Here is a 17,807-nt window from a genome sequence, read left to right as displayed (position 1 = left end):
GTATAATTTAAAATAAAAAAAACATTTTCCTATATTCTATAACCATAAAACATTCTTCTTGTATTTTGACACACAAATGGGAGCTTTACCACTAGTAATTCTTTCTATTGGATGAATATTTAAACTTGAATAAGACATTTTGCTACTCAAATGTGAACTTCCCTATCTCTTCTTTCTTTCATTTTTGAATCTTAAACAATTATTTAACTCAAATTTTGGGTTTCAAAATTAAAGACAATAAACAAAGATGGAAGGATTTTGAGTTTCCCTTTCTCTCTGAAAAAAAAAATAAAGCTCCATGCTTTTCTGAAGATTGAAGAATTTTTTAAAAGGTTAGATGTATTTTATGGAGTTTATGGGTTTCTCCTTTTTTATTTATGTAATATGTTTATATTTCTTAGAAAAAGGTTGGAATAATTGTTTTAAAGTACCTTTTTTTGTCCTGCCAAGGTGTCACCTGGAATCACATTATTAGGGTGTGTTTGGGATTTGTTGCTGTAGACGGAAAAGCATTTTTTCACCCAAAAAGCAACCTAAACACTTGCAGCACGTTTGGTTCGCTGTATTGGATTAGAGGTGTATTGGATTGGATTAGAGGTGTAATGGAATAGAGGTGTAATAGCAAATCAACTGTTTGGTTGAATGTAATGGAATAGAGGCGTAATAGTAAAACTGTGTTTGGTTGAATGTAATAGAGGTGTAATAGCATAATGGAGAAAACTAAAATGACCAGAATACCCTTAGCATAAATTTGTTTTGGTAAATGATTATTGTTATTGTTATTTAAATTTTAATAAGATTATTTATTATCAAAAATAAATAATTTAATCATATTTAAACATAATTATTATTTAATATATTTTAATTAAAATATATAATTTAATAAAATTCTTAATAATTAGCAGAAATTTGTTTTGGTAAATTATTTTATTTAAATTTTAATAAGATTAATATCAATAATAAATAATTTAATCATATTTAAACATAATTATTATAAATATATTTTAATTAAAATATATAATTTAATAAAATTCTTAATAATTAATATTCTTATATGAATTTACTCAAACCATATTATTAAATATGATACTGTAAAATATAAAATAACATAATTATTATTAAATATAATATAATTAAAATATATTATTTAATAAAATTCTTAATAATTAATATTCTTATATGAATTTACTCAAATTATAATATATGATTATAACTAATATGATTTAATTAAATATATGATTTAATAAAATTTAAAATTATTATAACTAATATGATTATAGTTTATGAATTTGTATAATTTAAAATAATAATTATTACATATAATTTAATAATAATATATAATTTCATAAAATTCTTGATAATAAAAATTTTCTTATATGAATTTATACAATTTAAAATAATTAATATTAATATAATTATATAGTGATATATAATTCCATAAAATTCTTAATAATAAAATGTTCTTATATGAATTTACTAAAATCAATATATAACTTGAGAATTATATTATGCATAAACATAATTAACTTATATTAAGAAAAGGTTAGATGAAAATGAAATTGTACATTAAAATCCATATGTTATATAGTTTTACAACATCAAAAAGTTTGAACATTGATATTTAATGGTAAGAAAGAAATCTCCTAACCCATTCCAATCGGGCAACTGAAGGTAAACTAAAGAAAACGATCATTTGAGTTGGATGGTCGGGAATTTTACTCAATGCATCATATCGTTGATCGTCGGTTAAACCTTCAATTGACCATAAGGCTGAATATAAATTTGAAGCTCTCTCTTCCATATGTTGTTCTGACTTCTGCTGAACTACCACCTCGGAGGCAAAACTCCTACTGATTTGATCGCCAACGGCCTGGATTTTCTCCCCGAACAAAGTGGCAGCCTCATTAAATGAAGAAAACATATTATCACGAGCATCAGATTTCTTCTTTCTCTTGTTTGAAGATGAGGAACCCCCTTGGTCTCGATCTCCTCGTGGATCCGTACCAGAAACATCCATGTCATCTAAAGAGACGTCAGCTTCGCAGTCATAGAATGTGTTTCTCTCTTCATTCATATCTGTAGTACGTTCATCATCAGCATGTATTTCTTCAAGAACATCAGCAGCTGTTTGAGCATCTCTCCCAGTTGCTCGATCTCTTGCGTATATGGTAGTAAGTGGTCATAGTAAGGGAAAGTACGAAATCTGAATTGGGCGGCTTCTTTGTGACTCTAAAAAAATGAGGAAATCATATTAGTCGTAAGTTTGGTAAAAATAATATAATAAAGACTTGAAATAATCTTACCTTTAAATAGGACTCCCAAACCGCATCTTCAGCAACAACGAGCTGCCTATGCTCGTCCCAACCAAAACCGCTATTGTTTTGGCCATTAAGCATGTCGTAGACGATTGACCACTCCCTTTTAAGTAACCTAATCCTTGATTCAATATTAGGTTTCGCCTTCAACATTGCATTTGGTAAAACCGTTTGTAGCTTTCTTTCCAACTCGTTCAAATAACCGGCTTTGAACCCGGTATCAGCATTAAATGTTCCAACATTGTGCAGGTCCACCATGCTGGAAACTAATGCTGCATCTTCCTCGGGAACCCATTTTCTTTTGCTTCCTCGAGAAGCTTGAGCATTTGATTCTGGAACACCTGACATAATGATCTTAAGAACAAAAAAAAAATAAATTATATTAATTACTATTTTAATATCATGATTCAAAAGGTCAACACTTTATAAAATCTAGTAATTAAGTTGAATATCATGAATCAAAAGTTCCATAGCACAAAAAATTTAAAATTATAACACAAGCTGAATTAGAAGAAATTATATTATAATTTCTGTAGTTTAGTACAATACAAAAATAAATACAAAAGTTTCACAAAAGTTTCACAAACTAATTTCTAGATGCTTGCCATTCATCGAACATTTGGTTGGCTAGTTCCATCCTCCAAGTAGCCCAAGCATCCGATGGATGAATATTTGTGATATTCGGTTCATCGTCATCCACCACATTAATTGTAGGTAATCCTTCTCCCACCTCCGCTTCAATGGGATCACTACTCATATGGGTTCGAATAAAATTATGGAGCAAACAACATGCAATAATAATTCTATTGTGCACCCTTACAGGATAGAACGATGGACTCCTAAGTATTCCCCATCTAAGTTTTAATAAGCCAAAGCATCTTTCAATGACATTACGTGCTGAGGCATGTTTCATATTAAAAAACTCTTGCGGAGAACTTGGCTGATAACCCTGACGCCACTCGTTCAAATGATATCGTTGTCCTCTAAATGGTGCAAGAAATCCCTCACAATTTGTGTATCCAGCATCAACTAGATAATAACAACCTATAGGATAAGTTTCATATTAAAAAATGATTAATTCAGCACACAAAGTGTGATCTTAATGAATAAATCAAAGTCCTCTAACTATACACTTTACCATGAGGAACTTTTAATCCATGTCTTCTACTAATGGCATCTCGAAGAACCCGTCCATCAGCAACTGAACCTTCCCAACCAGGAAGAACATAAACAAATTGCATCTCAGGTGTACAAACACCTAGCATATTTGTTGCTATGTCACCTTTTCGCGTCCGATATCTAGGTTTATCAACTGTTGGAACCCTAATCTTGATGTGGGTTCCATCAAGAGCACCTAAGCAATTCTATATCACATGATATAAAACCTTGAGTTAGAATACTAATTTAAATCTAAATCAAGTAAATGTTGTTGAAGCTATATATAAAACTTAGTCCTATACCTTAAACCATTTCCACCTTGTGTCAGAAGAATCGGCTGTAATTGGCTCCGGGTTTTTAAATAACACATCTTGCAAGCGTATGACAGCATTTAAAACACTATGAAATGCTCTGCTAACAGTTTCCCCGGACCTTCTAAAGTGATGCTTGATAACTCGATTTTTCAGGTGATGGGAGATGATATGTAAAAACATTGCTACTTGCTCGTCAACAAGCATGAACCTTGTCGACTTCAATCCCCCTATCGATTCTAACATCTCACATAATTTAAAAAAGGCAGCTCTATTCATCCTAACTTGTTCAATACAGGTCTCGTCACTAGCATATACAAGCCTATTCACATAATCCTGTTTTGCATAAAAATCTACGGTATAGGACCTAATCCTTGGTCTATGTAGGCTAAGGCTGGCACCCATTCTAAATAAGAACCAAACCGCGATTCTACAGATTTCCAACCATATTGTCACAGCAATACTAATTCTTTTACGCCTCACACTTTGTGCAATTAAAGGCAGACGAGCCATTACTGCAACATTTTAAAATTAGAACACACTATCAAAGAATTGAAGTTGCAATTACACATTATCGAATAAAAATAAACAGCACAAATTTAGAACACACGAAGCAAAAAATTAGACGACTAAATGATATCGTTGCAACTTTAATTTCATTTCTTTATCAATCACCCAAATAATAATGAAAGAGTATATTTAATTACTGATGATTAGTTTAATTAAGGTTTTATAACTTTTATAACATTTTAAATGGTAATTTCATTTTGTAAAAATATAATTAACTTTGAAGAGGACTTATTTTTTACAAGAATTGTTACTTAGCTGTCTAGTATCAAGTTTAAAATACATGTTTAGCATTTTTTCATCAAAAAATTATTATTATTAAAATTTCAGAATTCTATAGAATTTATTAATTTAACAGCCAAATTTGACTTTTTAAGTAAAATTTGTATAATTTTATTTATCATATTATATATACGTTAATTTTAAAAACTTCCTTACACTTTCACAATTATAATTTATGTATTATAGGGAAATCATATTATGAATGAGGAATATTTTATGTATAATGTAATTGACTTAAAATCTAAGATAGAATTAGACAATAATAAATTTCAGTCCATTTATCCATTTTTATAATTAAGATAACATTATTTCCATTATAGGGGAAAAATAATGTTTGAATCAATTAACATTTGTTTTAAATAACATGTATTGCGTGCATAAAAGGTTAATTATAATCCATGAGCATTTAATTTCTTCAAAAACTTATATTAAATTTTAATATATTATGTATAATTGAGGTAAAATTAATTTTGTTTAATAATGAAATTGAAGTTTTAAAACTAGATAATAACATTTTAAATGGTAATATAATTTCATAAAAAATATATAACTTTTATCTCATTTACATGTACAAATTTATCTCATAAAAGATGTGTAGGCATAATGCTCTTTAAACAAAATGTTACCTAATAGTAAAAACATATAACTTGGCTGATAAATTCAAAAAGAACAATGGTCATGCAGCAATAACCATAACCATACAAACAAAAGCTTTAATGAGCATTACAAACATACAAACAAAACCATATTCATTTGGGAAACAACAGAACCTACTACATCAATACTAACCTGTAATGCTCAAATCTGGGACGACTGCGATGTGGAAGTGTTGGAAAAATGTTACCTGTAATGAGAAAAGTGCTCGGATCAACCTTTTTTTTTTGGGGAAAATATTTATGCTATAGCTAAATATAGTATATCAAAGCACAGAACAACCATACACCAATCATCATCCATGAGCCATATTTTAAATATGATATCGATCAAAACAGTATCTAGATAGTTTATTAAATCCCCTTGCCTACCAATCATCAATACTTACAATTATGCAACAATCACCTTTTAAGTTAAAATATAATATCGATGAAAATATGCAAAATCAACAATAAAAAAAGAAAAATTAAGAAAATAACAAATGAAAAGGTAACAAAAAGCGATAGTTTATTGTATAAAAGGTAGCAGATGAATTTCTTTCTTCTGCCTAGTGTCAACTTTATAAACACCTTAACCATTACGTTTTTTTTCCTCGGCAATAGTTTGAATATTTAATTTATAAGAAAAGGCATCAAAATGCCATAAACCAGCAAAAAAAAAAAGAACACCTTAAACAACTTAACCCAACTTTTAGGGGACAATAACAAAATCTAAATCGAAAAAGCCAACCAAAACAAAGAATCAGTGCACAAACCAACCAAACAATGCAGCAGCAAAACAGAACAATCCACTACTGTACAGAAAAAACAAAGCAAAATCTGCAAACAGTTTCCTGTTTATTCTTTCTCCAACTCATAGCAAAGAATAACAAAAAATGGAAAGGGAGTGTCTTTTGTAAGCTTTCTTAATTTAAATGAAGTCCGCAAGGCAAAATTTCAATGTATATATGTATATAATATGGTATTAAAAAAAACATGAATACACAAATGTACCACAATCCATATAACAGAAATTATTTAAATGTTCAAATTTGTATACCTATAATACCTTAAAACACGAATATGACACGAAATCAATACGAATATGCAGATTGCCAAGCATAAAGTATACTATCCTGTTGTCTACCTAAAGACCCATGTCTCTCAATCTACACCGAAAAGAAAATATAAATATATATTTCTTCTCAATTCATCTCCTTAAATAGTCCTTCAAATAAGGAAGAGCAGATCTCCTTTGAAACCCAAATAAGAGTGAAACCATGTTGGACTCTGTGGAAGCAAACAACTTTGAGGCATTGCCACTTCTGTCATTGAATCATGTCTCATTGTTGTGTAGATCAGTCTGGGATTCAGTGCGGTTCTATGAAGATGTTTTGGGCTTTGTTTCCATCAAACGCCCTTCTTCTTTCAAGTTCAATGGAGCTTGGTAACCTTACTGCTCTACCCTTGTTTAGTAAAATCCAGTGTTGAATGAAACAGGATACTAACTGAACAACTGATGCAGGTTGTATAATTATGGCATTGGGATACACTTAATTGAGAATCCATCAATCGATGATTTCGACACTATCGTTGAACCTCGACCGATTAATCCAAAGGATAATCACATATCCTTCCAGGTATAGCAAAATGAAACCAAGTTGAATCTTTCAGAAACCAAGCAGCACTAACAAGTTTCTGTTTGAAATAGCAGTGTACTGATGTTGGCCTTGTCATGAGGAGGCTGCAAGACATGGGAATGAAGTATGTTACGGCGGTGGTCGAAGACCAAGGGAACAGGGTTGATCAGGTATTCTTTCATGATCCAGATGGTTACATGGTTGAGCTCTGCAACTGTGAGAACATTCCTATCATTCCTCTTTCTTCATGCTCATTCAAGCAAAGGCTAAGCAGTTTCTACAAGTCTGCACCGGCTAAATGCGGATTCATGGAAAACGCCATGATGGAGAGCTTAAGCATGGAAATGTTGAACATTTCATTTTGAATCAGCACAAGGAAAAGAAAAACTGTGAGCAACTTTCATTTTTCTTTTTCTGCTATTATATTCTGCAATTGTTTTCACAAGTCTTACAATGGTGTGCTGTCTTGTTTTTCCTGAACAACTTGTGTATTTCGTAATGGTTATAGCAGTTAATAAGTATGTGAGATTGAGTTGCAATCCTTGTGTAATATATCTATACCCACTGCACCCATTTGAGAAAAAGCTGCCCGGATCAACATCATAGAGATACCCATGTCCAAAATGAAACCTTTCTCACCAAGTTCAATAATCACTTGAATGGCCATATCGACCATTCCCTGTTTGCATAGCCCACTTATTATACAATTATAGCATGCAACAGAAGAAACTAATGACACCCTATACTCATCAAATACTTCAAGTGCCTCCTCTATTCTGCCCACTTTACAGTAGCCATCAATCATTGTGCAATAAGTAATCGAATCTGCATTTAAATCCATTTCCGGCATTGCTTGGTAGAGTGCACGAGCATCTTCAAATGCACCAACCATAAAGAATGCTTTGATAAGTATGTTACATGCAACAACATCCATACAAAGACCAGATTTTTCCAATTTTTCTTTCGTCTTAATAATTCCTTTTATATTCCCTTCTTCGGTATAACCATACAACAGAGTACTGTATGTTATAATATCACCGGCTACTTCTTTGAATACATTATCTGCTTCAGATGTCCTCCCAACCTTACACAAACCATTGATGACTATGTTATAAGTAACAACACTTGGCTTAATCCCTTTCTTCTCCATTCCATCTAACAAATGGAAGACGCAATCAAAATCTCCTTTCCGACAAGCTCCATCAATCAACGTTGCATACATAAACTCATCCACTTCAATCCCCATATCTTGAACTTCCTTGAACAACCTAAATGCCTTCTCGAATTTCCCTTCCTTACAGAAACCTAACATGATTGCCGTATACGTAATCACATTCGGCATCACCCCGTCTTTCAACATCTTCTTCAGAAATTCAACAACCTTCCCAACACTACCTTCCTTCGAAAACCCATCAATAAGGACAGTGTAGCTCACAGTATCAGGGTTTATTCCTCTTTCAACCATCTCTCTATATTTTCTCAAAGCCTCCATTAAACACCCATTTCTAAAATACCCTAAAATCCAACAGCTATAAAGAATAGCATCCAAAGCCAGCCCTTCCTTTTTCATACTATAAACCAACTCACAACCCTCATCAAATTTACCCAACAGATTAAAACTGCTTAAAAGAGCTGTATAAGTAACAACATTAGGCTTTAAAGCTCCTGAATTCATACAATTTTCGAAAAACCGAACTGCAACTTCAGGTTTCCCAATCTTACAAAAACCAACAATCACTGAACTACAAACAAAATTATCAAAAGGGTATCTAACATTATCACCTGTCATCAACTCCAACACCTCAATTGCTCTATCCATATTCCCTTGAGATACAAAACCATGAATCAACGAGCAAAAAGTAAAAGAAGAAGGCAATGTACCAGAATCACTCAAGCAATCCTTTAACAACAAAAGACCCTTCTCTGGGTTGTTTCGGATGACAGCAAAAAGAAATCAAACCCGTTAAAACCAAACCTGTTCTAACACTAAATTCACATTTTTATCATCACTCATAAACATATATGAATAGAAAGTAAAGCAAAAATTAACAAAAAGATTCAATCAAACGCAGCATAAAATCCAGTAGGAAAAAAAGAGAAAAGAAACTGTAAAAATAAAAATAAAACCCAGTAACATCAAAGCTATCCCAACACTAAATTCACTGTGTTTATAATCACATAAGCAAAATTAACAAAAAAAACAATGAAACAGAGAAGGAAGAAAAAAACGGAGGAAAAAAAAAGCCAAAGGACTGAATGAAACAGAGGGTTAAAAAAACCCAAAAACAGTAGGAAAATAATTTGAGAATACCTTGATTGAGAGGATCAAAGAAGGGAAATTAGTGGTAGATCCTTCGATGTAATTCAATCCAGATGAAGAGAAAGGACGGCGAAAATGATTAGGGAGAGGGTCGGGTAGGGAGGGAGGGTAAAACAGGGAGATGGGGAGGGAGGCCGGAAGTAATAGCTAATACAGCGAAAAGGGAAGGGATTGGAAAACACGGGAATTTGGGGATTAGGGGCGTAACCGATTACGCGCGTAATACCTATTACAGCGAACCAAACGCCGGAATAGGGGCGTAATGTAATACGCACGTAATCGGGGCGTAATGGATTGGGTAATACGGCGAACCAAACAAAGTGTTGATTTTTTGGGTTAAAAGTGCAGTGAAAAAGGGGAAAAAGTAGTTTTTCACCCAAACGTAAAAACTAGGCTTTAAGTACTTTTGGCTTTTGAGTTTTGGATTTTGGATTTTGAAGTATAATTTATGAAAATAACATTATTTGTATTAATTATTTAAAATTTTGGATTAATTTATATTTTACGTACTATTATATTAAATTATTTGAATATTATGTATTATTATATTTAAAATTTACAAATATTTCATGTATAATTAAATTTACAAATAGTTTATTAATTATTTATTAAAAAGTATTTAAAATATATATTTTATATATAATTATATTAAATCGTTTAAATATTATTTAATTTTATTTATATTTTAATTTTTAACATCATGTCTAAAATAAATATTTTAACTTTCCACTGCAGTTTTTAACAATAATACTAAATCTTTAAATTAATAAGCCACACATTTTCACAACACTTTTTAAAAACTTTTTTTTTTTATTTTTCAAATCAACAAACTTTTTAAAAGTACTTATCAACCGTAACAATAATGTTAAACTAGACTTCACCTTTACCGAAGGTGCCATATGTAACAAAACAATAATGCATCAATTACCACATTAAAATGAAGCTTCATTACTAGGTTTGACATTTTGAAAGTGTCATTACCACATATATATATTAACAAAATAGTATTGGTTTGAGTACCGAAGAATAGTCTGTATATAGATGTTGATTTAAATATGTTAAAAGGTTGTTATATTTTTTTTAAAATTTTAAAACATTAAGTTATTGTACCTTTTTATTTAAAATTTTAGGTTCTTTCGCCTAATTTTGTTGTTAAAATTAATGATGTCAAAGGTAAAATAATTTTTTTAGCTTTCAGCTTTCACAGTTTTTTTGTCAATTTTATCTTTATCATTTAAAAGTACATAAATTTTAAAAATAATATTTTTTTCATATTTTAAACCAAAAAAATAAAAAAATTTTAAAAATATATTTTATCTTGTACTCAAAAAATAAAAATTATTTTTTAAAAATATTTTAAAAAAATTTAAAATTCAATGTTAGCTAAACTAGACTAGACCAGTTGGATCAGGCATCGATTGGGATATCGATCTATAATGAGGTAAAAAAACTAGTTGACTCGAAAATTAATATTGATTGGTTAAACCGAGCTAAAAAAATCAATTGAACTTGTAGTTCAACCGGTTTTATAATTTTTAATATTTTTATTTCTAATAATTTATTTGCTTTGAGCTAGTTGGATTGATTTTTTGGGAATCAATTGGTTAGATCAGTTTGAATCGGTTCAACTAGTTTGTACTGATTCACTGGTCAATCAATTTTCAATCTCTCACTGGACTAATAACCTAGCTAGTTCTAGATCCAACCGGTATGATTGGTCGATTTAGTCCATTTACATAACATTGAAATTTGAATTTTTTTATATTTTTAAAATTTATTTTTATATTTTGAATTTTAAAGAGTTTGTTTTTCATATTTTTTATTTTTTAAAAAATATAATTTTTAAATTTTTATTTAAAATATGAAAAATAAATTAATTTTTAAATTTTTGTTATGTACATTTAAAGGATAATGACCAAATTGACAAAAAAAGGTAAATGTTAAGGGCTAAAAAAATTATTTTACTTTTGACATCTTTAACCGAAAAACTAAAGGAAATACCAAGATTTTTAAATAGAAACAAGTGTAGGGACTCAATATCTGAAAATTAAATTATAAAAATTAAATTTAAATTTTAGAAGAGTTTGTTTGCCAAACTCAAAACTCTTTTACACTTTTGGGCTCTTCAGCCACAGCCCAGAAGTGCCTTTTTAATACCTTTGCATTGTGGTCTAACATGAAAGGCTAACCTGTTCTTAGGATTGGATCAAAAGCCCATAGTCTAATACTTCAACTCATTTTCTTTCACTTGTTGACTTCCTATTTAGCGATTTCTATCCAAATTAGAAAGATGGAAATAAAAAAGATAAAATAAAATAAAATTTGGTTAAAAAGATGAAAAGAATTGTTGGTTCAAGGGGTAAAAATGTCTGAACACAAAATCAATTAAGCTCCTCGGTAATCACATCACATATAAATGGTCAAAGATAGAAAACGTTCGTCAAAAGGATTAATTAAAGCAATTTGAAAATTTGAGGGTCAATTGAGTGCCTTTTTTTTGGAGAGAGACTTAATTAATTTTTTTTACTAAAATTTGAAGAGCTGTAAAAGAAAAAGTCAACTGAGCCCTCAAATGTTAGAATTACTATCAATTAAGTTATTTAACTGTTAACTTTAATGGTGGACTGTTAAATTATAATAGTTGCACTTTTTATTTTTAGGAAATTATTTTCGTCATATGTCATGCTAAGATTACGCTATGTGAAGAAAAAAATGGTATTCTCCTTAAATTGTTAAAATATTATAAAAATGTTATAAATAACAAATATATATATATATAGAAATTTATAGAAACTTACAAAAAAAATATTAAAAAAATTATAACGGATTACATAAATTTATTTCTAAACTATTAAAAGTTATATGAAAAAAATTATAGAATCCAAAATTATCTCCTTCCTCACTAACCATTATTAACAACACAACATTTATTAAAAAAAATTATTTAATCCTTAAAACTATTTGTTGGTAAGCCTCCACCACCGGAGAAATCTCTAATTGATTTGTCCCTCTATTTTTTTTATTTTTTTTATGCTTATCGACTTTGAAACTTCTTAGGGTTTTTTACCCATATAATATAAAATAATAATAATAATAAATACCAAAATGGTACTAAGGCCAAATTATTGACGGGAATGGTATGGTCAAGGTAGTGCCGCCTATGGCAGTGGCGTGACCACCTTGGCGGCTGACAACTACAGTAAAAAAATAGCTACAGTAAAAAAAAAGTTGAATCTGAAAAAAGAAGCTAGAACTGGTGGTGTGCCTGCCCCAGTGGTAGAGGCAGCACCGCCCTCATGCACTGCCCCTTTTGTTTTTTTTGTGTTTGGGACCATATATTATGGTCCCCAACTTTATTTTGGGAAGAAGAAAAGAAAGAAGGAGAAGGAGTCGGCTGGTGAGGGAAAGAAAAAAGAAAAAGAGAAGGAGAAGAAGAGGGAGGGAAGGAAAAAGAAAGAAAAAAGAGAAAAAAAAGATAATTTTTTAAAAGTAATTTTAGGTGTTATTATTGTTGTTATTGTTCACTGATTTTGATTTAATTCAAATTTAATTTTTAAATTTATTTTTTTGCAAGGTGATATTTGGTTAAATAGAGATATTAAGATATGTTTGTATTTATTTTATATTTTCATTCACATTTCTAATTTATTTTTAATTTTTATTGAAGTAAAAAACCCTATATATGTGATATTCTCGTTATATTATTATTATTTTATGTAATATATTTGTTAAGTGTGTTTTAAGTTGATTAGATATATTTTTTATAAAATTTATTTGTCATGTAATATTTTGATTGTTTTAATTTTTTTTATTTTTTATGTGATGGGGTTTAAACCTTTTAGAAAAATAGTAAAAAAATAAAAAAAAATTTTGGGGAAAATGGTGATGGCGAGTTTTTTTTACTAAAATAATATAAAAAAATAAGAAAATAGTATATTTTAAAAAATAAAATCAGAAAATTTTAAAAATACAAACAAAGGCCCAAAATATGTTTATTTACTAAATTAATATAAAAAATACGAAAACAATACATTTGAAACATTATGTACTAAAATAATATAAAAAATAAAATACGAAATAGTATATTTTAAAAAATAAAATCCGAAAATTTTAAAAGTACAAACAAAGGGCCAAAATCACGGTTATTTACTAAAAATATATAAAACCCCACGAAAATAATACATTTGAAACATTGTACTAAAATAATATAAAAAAATAAAATACGAAAATAGTATATTTTAAAAAGTAAAATCCAAAATTTTTAAAAATACAACCAAATGGCCAAAATCACGTTTATTTACTAAATTAATATAAAAAACACGAAAATAATACATTAGAAACATTATGTACTAAAGTAATATAAAAAATAAAATACGAAAATAGTATATTTTAAAAAATAAAATCTGAAAATTTTAAAGATACAAACAAAGGGCTAAAATCACGGTTATTTACTAAATTAATATAAAGAAACACGAAAATAATACATTTGAAACATTATGTACAAAAATAGTATAAAAAATAAAATATGAAAATAGTATACTTTAAAAAATAAATAAAATCCAGAAATTTTAAAAATACAAACAAAGGGCTAAAATCACGGTTATTTACTAAATTAATATAAAAAAACACGAAAATAATACATTTTAAAAATTATATACTAAAATAGTATTAAAAAATAAAATATGAAAATAGTATATTTTAAAAAATAAAATCCGAAAATTTTAAAAATACAAACAAATGGCCAAAATCACGGTTATTTACTAAATTAATATAAAAAAACACGAAAATAATACATTTGAAACATTATTTACTAAATTAATATAAAAAATAAAATATGAAAACAGTATATTTTAAAAAATAAAAATCCAAAAAATTTAAAAATACAAACAAAAGGCCAAAATCACGGAATAAAAAAAATTAAGAATATTGCAACATAACCCCTTCTTGTGTTCCCATCTTTTTAATTAGAAAGGAATTTAATTAATTACATATTATAATATATTTTAAAATAATATTGAACAACTTATCATAACTTTAATTATTATTACATCACTCAAATTATTATAATTAAATAAAAATTAATTTAAAATATATTGAACTACATGCCGGATGTATTATATATATATATATATTATATTTTAAACCAAAATATTTCACTTATTATCATTTTAAAATAATAATAAAAATATTTGTATTTAAGTTGGATATATTTATTTTTTTCCAAAAATATGTTGTCGAAAAAATTGTTTGCTATTTTTTTGTAATTAAAAGCAATATATAAAATTTAGTTATTCTAATAAATATTTGAAATCCATCAAACATTAAAAGTAATAACCGAAATTTATTTTGAAATTGCAATGGCTTCATTGATCAAGAAGGATCTTCCTCACATATGTGACACTATTAATAATATAGTAAAATATTGTTATTTGTTAATCACGAGTTCTATTAAAAAAAGATCTACATAATTTAAGGAAAAAAATTATATTATTATAACTATTTTTTGTAATTTAACATTGTCAGGACTAGTACCGCGCATTAAGGGGTTGAGTGAATGGTTTAGGATATAGGCCAGATGCACGACTGCCCTACTTGGAGCTAGTTGGATTCGAGTCAGCAGCATTAACCCGGACGTTCGATTTGCGGTATGATTTAATATCCGCATTGGTCGAGCACTGGCACCCGGAGACCCACACATTTCATTTACCGTGTGGGGAGTACACTGTCTCTCTGGAGGATGTTGCATTGCACCTTGGGCTCTCAATCGACGGGGATGCCGTCACGGGTGTAAGTGCTATAGCTAAGTCGGCTGCACTTTGTTATAGCCTACTAGAAGCCTCGTCCGGCGATGCTGAGTCCAACTTCTCAGAGTTGAAATTTACATGGCTAAAAACCAATTTTGAGCATTTATCAGTTAATGCCACTGAAGAATAGTTGATGTGTGTAGTTCGAGCGTACATTATGCATATCATAGGGGGTGTACTGATGCCCAATTCGAACAACAACAAGGTTCATCTCCAGTATTTACCTCTGTTAGCTGATTTGAGTAATGTTTGCTCGTATAGTTGGGGTTCCGCAGTTCTGGCTATGTTGTATCGTGAGTTTTGCCAGACGACAAAGCCTGATGCGTAGATATGGGCGGATGCCTTGTGTTCTTGCAATCATGGGCTCTTTATTGGATGCCATTCTTGGCATCGATTAGTCACCAACCATACGTATTTCCGCTAGTTAACAGGTGATAAAATTTAACTTGTTATTAATTGAAAATTTCTTTATAATGATACTATTCTAACGATACTATATTTACTTGAAAATTATTTTCGTAGATGAAATATTTATTCGGGTATCGGGAGGTCATACACTGTCCCGATATATCGTTTGACGATTGAACAACATGCCGGGGAAAGGGTAAACTATTCAAATATTCATGACATGTAATTACTTTGTATATCTTACTCGAACCGTGTTAAATTTTAACCATGGCATTAATCGTGCAGTTTATATGGATGCCATATCGTAGACCAGAAATTGCGGCTATTATACCATTGTTTGCCTACGTTGATTTTCAATTGTGGTGCACTAACACACCAATTATCAGTTTCAATGTAGTCAAGTGGTACCACGGGGATCGAGTACTACGGTAGTTTGATTGCATCCAGTATATCCCGGATCCGCCAATGCAGGTGGGGGATGTTCACGGCATCAACAAGAGAGGGAAACATGGACAACATTGGGGGGTTTCGCATCGGAGATTTGTTGCGGTGTGGGAGAATCGGATGGCTCGAAGACCTGAGATGGATATGTCTGCCGATTTGCTACCATCATTAGAGTACATACAATGGTACTCCAGTATGGAGAAGCCATATTTACTTGGTGGGTAGTCGACTATAGTCCCTCTGTGCGTGCAGCGATCTGGGGCATACGAGCCAGTGGCCGATATAGAACCCGATCTACAGCTAGATCCCGAGCTTGACCTAGAGCTGGAGACTGAGTCCGAGCGATCATATTCACATTCGGCTGATACTTCTTATCATCCGGATTTACAGAGCAATGAAAATTTCTCGGGCTCGTCATCGCATTCACATTCAGCTGATACTTATTATCATTTAGATTTGCCGGGCAATGACTATTTCTCGGGCTCGTCAGGGGGCGGATACCATTACGGATTTGATATCTTTGGGTTGTACCCACCGCAGCACAACACTTCTCCTGGCCCATATCTATCGCATTATAGCACTACCCCCTACCCGTATCCACTGCAGTACTCCACTCCTATTGGGTTGTATCCACCGCAGCATGGCACTCCTCCCAGTTCAAGTTCATCGATGCCATTTGAGCCATATGATTTTTCTTCCATGTATCAGACACCCTCACCTACGACTGAAGAGGATTTTGGTCGCCGTAATCACCCACAACGTGAACGTCGACCTCTGCAGAGATATACCCCTAGGACTACACTATTGAACCATCAATTTTAGGGGTCTCTTGGTGTTTTGATATTAAAAAGTTTGTTTTTTTATATATATTTAATTAGATTAATTGGAACTTTGAAAAGTGGAACAAAATTTGACCATAACGTAAATTAGATTAATTTGGACTTTTTTAACATTAAAATACTAAAACTTGTAACAAATTTAGTCTTTTAATATAAATTAAATACATTACAACATTAATCTAATTGGAACAAACTTTGCAATATAATTTTTTTTATATAAATTAAATACATTACAACATTAATCTAATTAGAACAAACTTTGCAATATAATTTTTTTATATAAATTAAATACATTACAACATAAGCTCAATTCCTACCAGATCGTGACGATTGTCCAACATGATAGTTTCGTTGCGGGTATTTGTTCCGGGAATGACCAACTAACCTGCATAATCCACAACGCTTACCATCAGATTTCTCCCTAATGTCCATTTCATTACAGATTCTGGATGATTGTGGATGACCTCTCAGATTCCTGCGTAGCCCTCTGTCAGGGACAAGCTCGAAAGTCGTCAGAGGCACCTCCCATATAGACAGCTCAGGCAGAACGGGGAACTCATTTTCCTAGACACGTAACATGCGTTCAAGTGTGTATACATCATCGATAAATTGTTCAACATTAAGGTTCACTTTAGCACACGCTGGCACAATATGCGCACATAGATAATGAAGTGTTTGGAACCTCTTGCAATCGCACTGTCTGTTCCGAAGATCAACTCCATAGGACCTAGGTGGTATGCCAGGTCAACGACCAATGGTCTCTGTAACACGAAACGTTTCAAGGCATCGTGAATATATTTCTACATTCATCGACCTCGCCATCTGACGGTTTACAATCATTGCATCCCTGACATCTTTGACAAACACGTGTCCTGCCTCCATCTGGTTGACTTGTTGCTGACCCATTCTTGGCATCAAGGTAGCCAACTATAGAATGTAGCCTAGAAGATAGATGAAATCGGAAGATGTCGTGTTTTCAACAACACAGCGTTGACCCCCTCTACTAAGTTTGTGGTCATCTAACCATAAGAAAGCCCTCATCAAAACTTTGAGCCCATTGCCACGGTTCCATAGTACCCAACCACTG

The 17,807-nt window shown here is 30.8% G+C and overlaps 3 protein-coding genes across 3 annotated transcripts; 2 read left to right on the top strand and 1 right to left on the bottom strand.

Moving 5' to 3' along the window:
- The first annotated feature begins 6,514 nt into the window (after window positions 1–6,514).
- Window positions 6,515–7,270, top strand: LOC121232251 (metallothiol transferase FosB). The gene is made up of 3 exons (XM_041117891.1): window positions 6,515–6,712; window positions 6,791–6,905; window positions 6,980–7,270. The coding sequence occupies exons 1-3, from the start codon at window positions 6,546–6,548 to the stop codon at window positions 7,268–7,270; spliced, it is 573 nt and encodes a 190-aa protein (XP_040973825.1). The 5' UTR covers window positions 6,515–6,545.
- LOC121203694 (pentatricopeptide repeat-containing protein At5g57250, mitochondrial-like) lies at window positions 7,086–8,859 on the bottom strand (the record flags this gene model as incomplete). The annotated part of the gene is made up of 1 exon (XM_041074132.1): window positions 7,086–8,859. A coding segment is annotated over one exon (1,443 nt), but the record flags the coding sequence as incomplete, so codon positions are not given.
- A 487-nt stretch (window positions 8,860–9,346) lies between these two features.
- Window positions 9,347–15,159, top strand: LOC107955844 (protein MAIN-LIKE 1-like). Its single transcript, XM_016891634.1, has 2 exons — window positions 9,347–9,365; window positions 14,789–15,159. Exons 1-2 carry the CDS (start codon window positions 9,347–9,349, stop codon window positions 15,157–15,159), a joined length of 390 nt encoding a protein of 129 aa, XP_016747123.1.
- Window positions 15,160–17,807: the final 2,648 nt, after the last annotated feature.

Source organism: Gossypium hirsutum, chromosome A07, assembly GCF_007990345.1.
Source record: "Gossypium hirsutum isolate 1008001.06 chromosome A07, Gossypium_hirsutum_v2.1, whole genome shotgun sequence".
In the NCBI taxonomy this organism is placed as follows: Eukaryota; Viridiplantae; Streptophyta; class Magnoliopsida; order Malvales; family Malvaceae; genus Gossypium; species Gossypium hirsutum.
This window is presented reverse-complemented; position numbering and strand designations above follow the sequence as displayed.